The sequence below is a fragment of the Lontra canadensis genome, unplaced genomic scaffold (genome assembly GCF_010015895.1).
Source record: "Lontra canadensis isolate GAN:19392208 unplaced genomic scaffold, GSC_riverotter_1.0 scaffold2, whole genome shotgun sequence".
Classification (NCBI taxonomy): Eukaryota; Metazoa; Chordata; class Mammalia; order Carnivora; family Mustelidae; genus Lontra; species Lontra canadensis.
In genome coordinates, this window is record NW_022630996.1 from 1,512,658 (window position 1) to 1,525,509 (window position 12,852).

At 37.1% G+C, this 12,852-nt stretch overlaps 1 protein-coding gene across 1 annotated transcript in view; it reads right to left on the reverse strand.

Annotated features, from left to right (window-relative positions):
- CNTNAP2 (contactin associated protein 2) overlaps positions 1-12,852 on the reverse strand; it is a 1,928,204-nt gene that overhangs the window by 1,118,344 nt on the left and 797,008 nt on the right. Inside the window, exon 4 of the mRNA XM_032866749.1 lies at positions 6,080-6,227. Coding sequence (XP_032722640.1) covers positions 6,080-6,227 — 148 coding nt within the window. The remainder of the gene's footprint in view (positions 1-6,079; positions 6,228-12,852) is intronic.

Below are 12,852 nucleotides of genomic sequence, written 5' to 3' on the forward strand. Positions count from 1 at the left end.
AACTAAGGGAGGCCCATGAAATAGCTTCTCCCTCTGGGCCTACAGAAGGAAATCAACTCTGCTGACACTGTGGTTTCTGACTCCTGTCCTCCAGAACTACAACAGAACAAATCCTGTTGTCTTACACTACACAGTTTGTGGTACTTTGCTATGACAACCCTAGGAAACTAACACACACGTACACGACAGCACCTCTTGCTGAGGCAGCATGGTCGTACTGAGTATCAGTTTGTGGTCCCTACGGAGGACAATCTCATTTGCACAGCATGAAATGAACAAAACACTGTCCTTTTGTTTGTATTTGGCTTTTTTGTTTGTATTTGGCTTCTCTTGATACTTTTTCCAGCCCTAGTATGGTGTTTACTTTCTACCATGATTTGCATTGGGTGGTATATCCAGGCTTTATTAATTATTCATTCAAATTGAAGGCATATACAAAAACTAGTTTAGTTGTGTGTATCTTGGTTTCCCAAGGCACTGACTTTACTCTTATGAAGACTCTGGTTAAAAGCTCATACAGTATTTGTCATCAAAAATGCTCATGTCAATCAGGACACTGTACTGGGCTTGTGTAAAATGAATGCTGGAGTACTGCAGCCATAAATGATTTTTAGAAATTATTAGACTGAGACTTCTCCCTTCTGCTTCATGTAGTCTCTCCAGTACAGAGTAAGAAGATTAGCACTGGTGTTTTGGGAGAAGGTTTACTGAGTCAAAAGATGTGGGGAATATCACTAAGTTTTAAAAATAACAGCATGCTCTTCCTTCACCCAAACTTGAGGGAAAACCAAATGTAGAGGGAACACAATAATTTAAAATGAGTTTAGATTCACTGAAATTAGAACTCCGATGACTCTCAAGACAAGTCGGGAAATACCAAGAGGAGAAGCCGTAAGGCTTCAAAAAAGTGGCCTAGAACTAACCTTCTCCACCTGGATAGAGTGAACTTTCTCTCCACAAGCTTGAGAAATACGGAACTTCTCAGACAGATAAGTGGCCACGGAAGAACTCCACAGAGAAGAAATGACAAACACCAGGGGGACGGCAGCAGCACAGGCCTCCAGCAGAAGCACTGCTCCTGCTGACATCCTGCCCTCTCTAGTCCTTTCCGCAAACTTAGAAACAGAGGAAGGGCACTCCCATTCCCTGATCTGCAACTTCAGGAAAGACCTCAGATAAGTCTTCCAAGGGGTTTTTAGAAAGATGAGAGAATTCATTTCTCTCTCCCACAGGAGTGATCGAAACCTAATTTCTCCTTGCGGGGACCCTAGCACACAGAGCACTGCTAACTCTTACGAGGGCAAAATAAAAGGGTGTATCTGACTTTTCCCCTTCAAAGATCCATGATTCTTTTTCTCATTGAAAAGGCAAAGTCTTTGACATAGTATTTCACTAAATTAAAAACAAAAAAACAAAAAACAAAAACAAAACCAGAAGGCCATCTTCTAAGGGCCTACACTAGGACAGGTAAACTTAAACAATAGTAGCTTTAAGAAAGTTGTCCATCACAAATATTTTTAACACATATTTTTCTTAATATAAACGTGTATTTCTCTTGGAAAATACATAAATACAATTTGGGTTCTTCAAAAATAGATAAATAAAAAGAATCTGATCTGGACATTAGTTACAAAAATGGCCCAGTTGGAGATCTTGTTAAAGAAATGACTAGTCATCAACCCTTTGACAATAAAAACTGTGTCCAGGATATTAAATCACTGTTCACCAAACTAAAGGAAAAAATCAGAGAATGCCATTTAAAAAATAAATGTTGTAGGTTCTTTAAACTATAAAAGAACATGGAAGAAAAATAATAAGCAGACTTTTGGTTCTCCTAATCTACACCAACCAATATGGTAGTCAGCAGTCACACTATGTAAATTCAAATTCAAGTGAATTAAAATTAAACACAATTTAAAATGAGTTCCTCGGGGTGCCTGGGTGGCTCAGTTGGTTAAGCCACTGCCTTCAGCTCAGGTCATGATCCTGGAGTCCCGGGATCGAGCCCCGCATCAGGCTCCCAGCTCCATGGGGAGTCTGCTTCTCCCTCTGACCTTCTCCTTGCTCATGCTCTCTCTCACTGTTTCTCTCTCTCTCAAATAAATAAATAAAAAATGTTTAAAAAAAAAAATAAAATAAAATGAGTTCCTCAGTTATCTCAGCTACATTTCAAGTTCTCAACAGCCAGATGTGACTAGCAGACTACAGCAGGTCAAGGACATTCACATCTTTGTTTAAAGTTCTACTAAAGAACACGGCTCTAGAGCTATGTTTGTACCTTTACTCCCCCTAAAATGATATTGATACGTCTATGGTTCCAAGTCCCTGCTATACAAAGTACCCCAAACCTGGTGGCTTAAAACAAATCTCTCTTCTCTCACAGTTTTGGAGGCCAGAAGTCCCAAATCAGTTTCACTAGATTCAAATCAACGAGTCAGTAGGACCACAATTCCTCCGGAGGCTCCAAGGAGAATCTTCTCTCCTATTCCAGCTTTTGGAGGCTGCTGACATTCCTTGACTTAGAAAAGTTTCACTCGATCTCTGAGCCATGGTCACAGTGCCTCCATTTTCCTGTCTATGAATTCTCCCTCTGCCCACCGCTCACAAGGACAGAACCCATGTACCTAGAAGCCCCCCGGATAATGCACGATACTCTCCCCACGCCATAATTATTAACTTAATCAAATGCTCTGACTTATTAAGTAACATTTACAGTTCCAGGGATTAGTACCTGACACCTCTGGAGACCATTATCCAACTTACTACAATCTACTACAATGGTATTTTTCAACTTCTATCCTACATTTTATTTTATGTTACTAGTTCATCATTTACTCCACTGGCACATACTGGTATAATGTTAATACAGTTTTTAAAGTGTACGATTCCTGCCCCCCCAGAGATGCTTATATACTACAAAAACCTAGCTTCCTATGTAGCTTCAGGCATTTTTTTCCTTTCCATTTGTGACTCCCAAAGCCCGGGCTAGATGGAGAAGGCCATGATAGTATGAGCTCACCACTTCACAGATCCACTTGCAACAACTGTAGAACACACTGTCCTCTTTTTTTTTTTTTTTTAATAATTTTTTTTAAGATTTTTAATTTATTTATTTGGCAGGCAGATCACAAGTAGGCAGAGAGGCAGGCAGAGAGAGAGGAGGAAGCAGGCTCCCCGCCGAGCAGAGAGCCTGATGCGGGGCTCGATCCCAGGACCCTGAGACCGTGACCTGAGCCGAAGGCAGAGGCTTAACCCACTGAGCCACCCAGGCGCCCCCACACTGTCCTCTTTTAAGCCACACCTGAGTCACCTCACACTATTTGCCTCTGGGCAAGCGCTATTTGCCTTTACTCTGGGCTCTAAGTAACCCCATTAACAGTGTTGGTTTTCAAATGATTTTTTAAAGAAAGCCATCTCAAAAATAAGTTAATGTGTCTGGATATCCTAACAAGAACAAAATAAAAGAGAAAGAGAGGGAGTTGGCTCTAAAAAGTATTCAAAAACAACTGGAAAATAGATAAATAAAAGATAATCCAATAGGAAAACAGGCAAAATTCAACAAACACTTCAAAGAAAGAGGTATACAAAGGAAAGACAAGCATAACCTCTTTAAAAATCAGGAAAGTGTTCACTAAAACTAAAATGAGATATAATAAACACTCACCACTATGGTTAAAACTTTGAAATCAAGACTAAGTTCCCAAATTTGTGAAGCAACAGGAACGCCAATACATTGGCTGTGGGAGTGTGAGTTGATAATAACCACTGCAGAAAAGAATTTTGCCATTACTGACAAAAATTAAACGTACATATATCCTAACTTGGTATTATCCTTCCTAAGGTGACATCCATGAGGAATATTTATAGCAATTCTATTAAAATAGCCAAAAATGGAAATAATTCAAACATTCATTAACATAAAATGAATTGATGATTATAGGATATTCATACAATAGAGTAACAGGGCCAATGAATATAATCAAATACCTTAAGTACTGTGTGGATAATTCTTATAATTATTATTTTGAAGAAAAGAACTCAGATGGGAAATGATGTATACTTCAGGATTCCATTTTCGTGAAACTAAAAAAAAAATGTAAAATTAATCTATGAGGATAAAAATCAAGTGAATTTCTACCTTTAAAAAGCAGCAGTAACTGGCAGGGGGGGCCAGGTGTCAATATGATTATTTTATTGACTTGGTGATGGTTACATCATTGCTCACTTTGATGGAATCAAGGAGTAGGAAAATAGAACAGCGGCCATGAGCTCTAGCATTGTACCAGACTCACTGGCTTTCCTTTCAGCTCTATCATTCAGGCGATATGCCTCTGGTGTATTTTAACTTTCACTATTTTTAATCCCGATAAATACTACTATATTAGTTGTTCCACCTGATGTCTCATGTAATGTTTTCCTTATTCACCATGGTATTACTAACATTCAGCATATTTCATGACACATAAAAAGTGCTAAGTAATTATTAATAAATTTCATACATCATGGTTTCCATGAAGAGCATTACACATTTTTCACTTACTGAACATGCTCTCTAGAAAATCCATCATGCAGAGGAAAATACCACATTTTGTCTTGGCCTTCCCGATGTGCTGATACTTAGAATATGTGTGAACACAGAATTCTGTATCCATAATGCCCAGACCACATACAGAGAACCCAGATTTATGTTAAGGCTCATTTTAGGCTTCTCCTAACAAGTTAAATCTTCCTCCTGAAGATCTATATTCTGCTGAAGAACTACATTTCTCTGCCTCTCTACTCGTTGTACTTGCTATAATAAAGTGATGACCAAATAAAATAAACACCTGGAGAACTTTTAAATGATCTCCATGGCCCCTTTGTAGTAACCACTTCAGTTTGCATGTAACAATATTGCTCATGAATAAAAAAATATGATTTGGTTATCACAACAGCTACTATTTCCACACCAATCTCGGTAACTGATTTCTACAGAGGTGAAAGCTTTATATATATTTTTATTATAAACTACTAAATGTTTGGTTAATTTTAAAAAGCTTGCCAATAGGTCATTTGCCATCTTCTGGTTGTAGTGAACTTTTATTTTTACGTATCTGTAGGAGAGGTAAGGGAGAGTCTAATGGTAGACTCCTAGGAGGAGGGAAATATTTTATCATAGAATTCATATTCTAAAGCCAGTATCTGCAAATCATGTATTTGCAGATTGAATCTCTACTACCTAGCGGCCTCAAAACACCTCAAACAATCTGTAAAGTAATTCTGTGTTGGTACTGCTTTCACAGAAGCAAATAAGCAAAGATAGATCTTCGGTAGATAAATCCATCATCAACCTTGGCCTGAAAGAAATTCCACAGGTGAAAGTTTTAAAGAAACTAAGGTCATAGTCAAGAAGATGGGGAAGAGAAGGACAGACAGATAAGAGGGCTGTAAAGAAGAAGAAAGACAGAAGAAGAGGAAAGGCAAACAAGCACTATTGGTAAAAATGAGTAGAAACAAGACAGCAGAGCTGTAATCCCCCAAAATCCATATATTAGAATCACCAGACATCTATACAATGTATTTAAGAAATAAATAAGAAAAAGAGCTTAAAACATGATTAAAAGAAAAGTATCATTTTAGGGGACCAAGGCAATTTTTTAAAGGAGCAAATAAAACTTACAGACATATAAAATATCCTTGACATTAAAATTTAGTGGTTAGCTTTAAAATAGTAAAACGTGAAATTGATGAGAATTGGCAGGGAATTCTTAAGAATATATCCAAAATCCATCACAAAGAGCCAAATGATGGATAATAATGTAAGTTTCTACTTTTAAATATTGCTTAAGACTTCAGGTAACTTACTTAATAAGCTTTGTCGTTTTAGTCTACGGAACAAAAATCCTTTGCTTAAGGTATTTTTATGTGTTTCTGTGTAAAGATGTAAAAATATATCTAGAACATATAGATAAACATATATTTATATATATAAACAAGGCAGTTTATTGTCAGAGAAAGCAAGTAATGTTAAATAATCAAAAATAAATCACTAATTAAATGAAAATGACAAAATCCACCATAAATTTCAACAGATACTCACAGTAAGAACAGCCATAGACCTCAATTCTGAGCCCAATGCGGCCTTCTCCATTCCAGTCCAGGGGCACGATGCGCACATAGCGGGCGATCACTGGATGCTGTAAATCATGACGAACCACACTATCAGAGTTGATGTTCCCAGGAAATGCCTGGAAAAAAAGAAAAAGGATTCAAAAAATAAAGAAAACGTACTTTGGAAACAACCACGTTCTCTGTGTGCTAAGATAAATGTAAGTTTTCTTCTCCAATGGCAGGATTTTATATTTTCCACTATAAACAATTTGAACAAAGCTACCATACTTCCTTTATTTGAAAACAAGTCTGGTTTTAAATGGAAACCAGGCCAAAATTTCTAAGTGTCCTTTTGAAGGTGAAAAAACACATATATTAGAACAATGAAACACTACACGGAACCCACCACACTATCCAATAAATATTTAAATTATGAGTTCTCATATTTTACATTTAAATTACAGTTTTTCAGCCTCCAACCATATTTCTTGCTTTTTAAAAATCTCTCCACATTACCTTCCCATGCCACCATTAGTAATCTGAACCTTTTTTCAACATCAGTTAGATTAAAAGAACAAATGAATACATTGTGCAAATACCCAGAGTTTTCTACCTTTTATTGGCATGAACACATTTACGGAGTTTACAAGTTGGTCAGAAATGTGTCCATTCCAGATTTCTCATTTACAGAGGATGTGGTCAAATCAAAAGAGTGATTTCCCATGAACCTTATTTACATTGAGAACTTCCCATTGTCTTATGTTTTTTCAGCAGAGAACAAATGGATTTCCTTCAGGCATGGCTATCATTCATTCAGGAAACATTTGTAAAACATGTATTTCACAGTAAGTATAAAACAAGATAATATGGGGACATAAGATACCTAGAACCATAGACACTATACTCCAAACAATCACAATCTAATAGGGAAAATGTCAGTATAAAATTCTAATTCAAGGAAGATTTAAAGAAACAGACAATCATAATTTAGAAAATATAAGTCAAATAAGTGAGAAATGTATGTCTGTTTTATTTTAAACATTAGCAGTTTTAATTTCATACATACATTCTAGCTCTTTCTATATTAGATAACTTGAATTTTTGTAATGTTGTATCCCATGTGCCCTCCTCTTTTATATTTGTTTATATGATCTCTTAAACACTGAAATAAAAGTTTTAAGAAGAAAACTGCCCCTTTTTAATCACACACACACAAAAAAACCCACAACATAAGCACCATATGACATGGCTAATTTGTTGTCTTCTTGACCTGAGGCTTTGAATTTGCTTCTTTATAAAAATAGAAGTTCTATCTTTAAAAAATTACTTGTAACACTTTTTTAAACACATAAAATTGATAAGAAGCACAAAAGACAAGCTTTTGATAAAAAGTCCATAGCGGCTTTGAAGCAGGAGGCTCCGGCTTACTCTTAACACACAGGGCACCGCCCTGAATTTGCAGTTGCCGGTTTGTTACCTGATGGGCAGGCATTCTTCACATTCTAGCCTCCGAAACACACAATGTGCAGTATAAGACCTAGTAATATAGGGCTCAGAAGGAAATATTTCCTCAGGATTAAAACTATTTTCTATAACATATAGACACCCCAATAATCTACATGAGGGTAAAATTTAGTCTAAACCATGTACAGTTGCATGTCTGAAAACTGGGATGGTCTCCGGGGATGATCCTGTTGAGCCCTCCAGGGTTTTCCTCATCCTTGGTTGCATCTGCCTTTGCAGAATGGGCCACACCTACCTTCAAGCTCGCAATGAGCTTTAAGTCATGAATGTTAACACTGAGAGCATCTTCTTTGTATCTTACTGACAAAATTTGATCAGGAAAACCAGCAAAAGATTTTTTTTTTTTAAGGTATTTTTCTAGCCAGGCTGTAGCTTTACAAAGATGCCAGGAATGTATTCTATTAAACTGTGGCTGCATTTTAATACCACTATTGGTAGTTCTGGCCGCAAAAGTAATATGGGTGAGGATCCCTGACCAAAATCACTGGAATTAAATCCTTACAGCATTTAAATTAATCTAAAATACATCTTAGATATTACTCAGTAAAAGCCACCAAACAATTTGTCTTGAGGATGTGCTTGCTGTAGTGCTTGGTGATGATATATAAATACTAACAACAACAATACCAAGTAACTCTTTGGGAGCACTATCTCTGAGACATCTGTAGTTTTTTGAGGCCTAAAAGAAAACAAAACACAACATTCTTCTGTGTTTCTCCTCTACTCCAAAACTTCACTCTGACACCAAATGCATGAGTTTTCCTACACATTAAGGAATTCTCCAATTCTCCATTGATACTAGCTGGAGGTTCTATAATTTAACGCAATTCTAACACTACCTATCTGGAGATAGAGTCAGATCCCACAGGTTAGGGGAGGGGGCCCACAAGACCAACCCATTTCAGATGCCTATCTCAAGTCTAATTTGTCCCTTCTGCTTCTGACAGACCAGCTAAAAGTAGATTCCCATGACCCCCTTCTCAAGTCTGACCCTTTGCTAGAATTGCTCACAGAACTCAGAAAACCAGTTTACTACTATATTACTGTTTTATCATAAAAGGATACAACTCAGCAATGGCCAGGCAGAAGAGATGCATAGAGCAAGGTATGTGGGAAGGGCTTCCACATCTTCTCCAGGGGTGCCACCTCCCTCAGTCCTCTACATATTCACCAGCCCAAAATACTTCCCAACACCAACTTCAGAAATTTTTAGGGAGGTCTCTTAATGCAAGCAAAATCATTAAGTCACTGGCCATTGATGATTAAACTCTCCAGAGGTCAGGATGGTTCAACTGTTAACCAGCCCCCCGCCTTTTTGTGATTTTCTAGGGGTTTTCCAAAAATCACCTCTAGCATAAACTCTGGCGTAGCTCAAAGGAGCTTTTTTTTTTTAAAGATTTTATTTATTTATTTGACAGACAGAGATCACAAGTAGGCAGAAAGGCAGACAGAAAGAGAGGGGGAAGCAGGCTCCGCACTGTGCAGAGAGCCCCATGCGGGGCTCCATCCCAGGACCCTGGGATCGTGACCTGAGCTGAAGGCAGAGGCTTAACCCCCTGAGCCACCCAGGTGACCCAGGAGCTTATTATGAATAACAAAAAAAATCCATTTCACCTTTATTGTACTTATCACTTAGGAAACTACAAGGATTTGAGGAGCTGTGTGCCAGGAATGATGGACAAAGAACAAAAAATATATTTCTTATAAATCACATTAGCACAGGCCTAAAATAATATGGAAAAAGTTGCAAAAGGCAGTATTAAAAGAAACTGCAAAAGTGGACAATACAGGTAATAATTTCAGTAATATCTGGAGCTCTACGAAAACTATATAATCAGGAAAAAAGGAAAGAAACAGACTTCAGCTGGACAGGAGGGCAGAACGGTGTCTGGGAGATGCAGATAAATGGAGGAGGAGCAGAGAACAGGTTATTCCTGGTGCAGAGAAGGAACTCAGGTCTAAGGCTTAAGACTTAATGAGACTCAATTTTAGCACTTGTGCTGGAATGATTCATTCATACATGCATTCATTCACTGATCCATTCACTTATCATTCACTCAGGGAATAGCTAAGAGCACAATGTATTGTTCAAATCACTGGGGTTACAGGAGTAAACAATACAGAGTTTCAGTTTTCATGGCATTTATGTATTAAGGTACATAACTGGGTAGCTAATAAATAATAAATATTTAATGAATGTGTGTGTATATACATTACTGACATGACATTGCATAATATGTGTATGTTGTTACATATTAAATTACATATACAGTATACAATAATGAGCATACCTTGCATGTTTGGGGATAATAAGGAAACCAGAGCTTTTGGAACACAGTGAAGAAAGGAAGAACAGGGTAGAAGATGTTGGGAGCAGACAGGACTGTAAACCATGACCATGCTGTACGTTTCATTTTAAGCATACCAGAAAGAAATCCATTGGAGGGTTTTAAGCAAAAAAATTACGCATCACTGTTAAGATCAGGGCCACTAACAACCCCTCCCTGAATACAGAGAAGTTCCTAGAAAAACAGAAGACAACAGCATAACATAAATTACAGAATCATACTGGATAGAATGATCTGGTGACCAGTATTCCTGAGCAGGGGGTGCATCGGGGAGAAGGAAAGAACAGTGGTGCAGAAGTGAGTCTGGAAGAGAAGAGACGGGAAACTTACTACAACCTGGATCCCAAATGCACCACAGGTGAGGAGAGAAAACAAAACAGAACCCAGAACTACTGGGAATGAGGCTTTCCTTCCACTAAACTCCTGCTCATCATTCTGCTATTATAAAGGCATGGATGTCAGAAAAAGACAAAGTAGGTACATCTGTGGAAACAGCAGTCCAGCATCTAAATCAGAACATGCTGAAGAAAACCTCTGGGCTTTCTCAGTATTTGCCTTGTTTCCTCATTTTTTAAATTTTTTCAAAGCAACTGAATAAATATCGATAAATACAAAGATACCTGAATGGAAAGATAATTAGTGAAGATTTAGATATATTGCATGTGAAATTTCACCATCACACTGAAAGGTCACACATCGAGAATTTGAGATGTTTCCCCTAGTTGAGTTTTATTGAAGTTGAGCTTCGTGGAGAGGGCATATGTATTATTTATGAACAAATGCATGTCATATGGTATTTTCTCCGGTGTTCACAGCATCAGTAAATTGTGTGTTTTGCACTTCTTCTCATTTCCAAGCATCGATATTTAAGCCATTATTTTAATTGGAGTTTAAAACTTTTCAAAAGAAGAGTGTAGGTGTTACCAATCACTGCCTTGAATATAAAGGCATGAATATGTATGAAATGTCTCCTTTTATACAGCAGTATTTGGAAAAGTTAAATACAGAAAGAGGTACAGCCATTGATTTAATAAAAACAACATCTAATATTTATATATCACTTTATTATTTAAAGAGTCCTAGTACATGTTGTATTGTTTGCACCTCCTTAAGTTTGGTAGGGACGCACTTTTTTCAAATCAGGAAATTTAGTCTCAGAGAACTTACAGGATGTCTGTCAAATAGCTTAGTAAGGGCAAGCTGGGCAAAGTAACAAGCTTGGCAGGCATCCCTACCCTGAGTTTGGTTTGAGAATAAAATTTTCAGTTGGGAATAAAGGTTTTTGTATTTAGGCACAACACATTTTATTTTTGATATTTGATACTGCATATTTCAATGTCAAATTTGAAGTCTGAGAATTCTTATCATACCACATTCTGGATGTACATTTGATTTCTGGCTCATTTACTACACAGCATATTTGCCTGCTTACTCTATTTCTCTCTTCAATTTTATTTGAACAAACTTTGACAAAAATTAGAATTTTATTTTCTTACAATTTTTCCCCAAAACATGCTCCCATTGTGGTCACTAATGAAAGCTACTCTGCAACTTTTAATAGAAATAATTAAAAAGTTTGAATGAGGGTGCCTGGGTGGCTCAGTGGGTTAAGCCTCTGCCTTCGGCTCAGGTCATGATCTCAGGGTCCTGGGATCGAGTCCCACATCGGGCTCTCTGCTCAGCGGGGAGCCTGCTTCCTCCTCTCTCTCTGCCTGCCTCTCTGCCTACTTGTCATCTCTCTTAAATAAATGAATAAAATCTTAAAAAAAAAAAAAGTTTGAATGACAGGGTTTACTAAAAAAAGAAAGGCTGGTCTGCTGTAGTACACACCTCACGTAAATAATAATGAGTACTCTGCCATATAAGTCTTAAAAAGAAGCATTTCTTTTCAAATAATTTGACTCTTTCACACCCACTGGTGGTTTTTCAGATAGATGCGAAAAGAAAAAATAAACAAGGTAAAACATTCAGCTGAAATTTACAAAATCTTTAAGAACTGGAAATCTGCATGAAAAATTGAAAAATTAACATGAATTTACCTCTTTCCTGAATGAAACAATACGCTTTAAAATTCAACCTATGGAAAAATGTCACAGAGTAATACATGTTTTGTGGATACATGAAAACAACCAACAAATTCATCATTAATCTGAAAAATCAATCACAGGAGCTTGTGAATTATAAGTCATCACTATTAAATCTCTTCTACCGGCTGTGAGTTCTATATATGCCTAGAAGGATAGGGTTTTCGGGTTTTTGTTTGTTTTTGTTTTTTTATAACTAACATAGCATTTATGTAACTCGGGAGGCTTTAAACTTAGTAAAGCTAAGAGCAATATAACTTAAAACCTGTGCTGCTACTTGAGAATGACTGTCCTACAAATTACTAAACTTCATAGAAGAGGGGGAGGGGCAGGGGTGAAACAGGTGCTGGCGATTAAGGAGGGCACTGGTCATGATGAGCACCATGACCTATGGAAATTACTGAATTCCAGGTGTTGTACAACCTGAAAGTAATAGTACACTGTATGTTAACTAACTGGAATTAAAAGAAAAACTTAAAATAAAATACAGCAAAGAGTTAGAATTTTTTAAGAAAACATACTGTGAGTTATTCAGAATGCTAACTGTATAATCTAAATATCGCTAGAGTTTTAATAACTAAAAATTCCCCACCATGTGGCACTGAACATTTACTCTAGCTGAAACAAGAGTTCGATGGCCTGACACAAGAAAAGTACACTTTTCCTGTAAAATACCAGTTAATATTTTCGGCTTAGCAGACTGCATACCTCTCAGTCCCATATCCTTTTTCTTCTTCTTCCTTTTTATTTTAACAACACTGGGACAATGTAAAAAACATCATAGCTCACAGACTTTAAAAGAACAG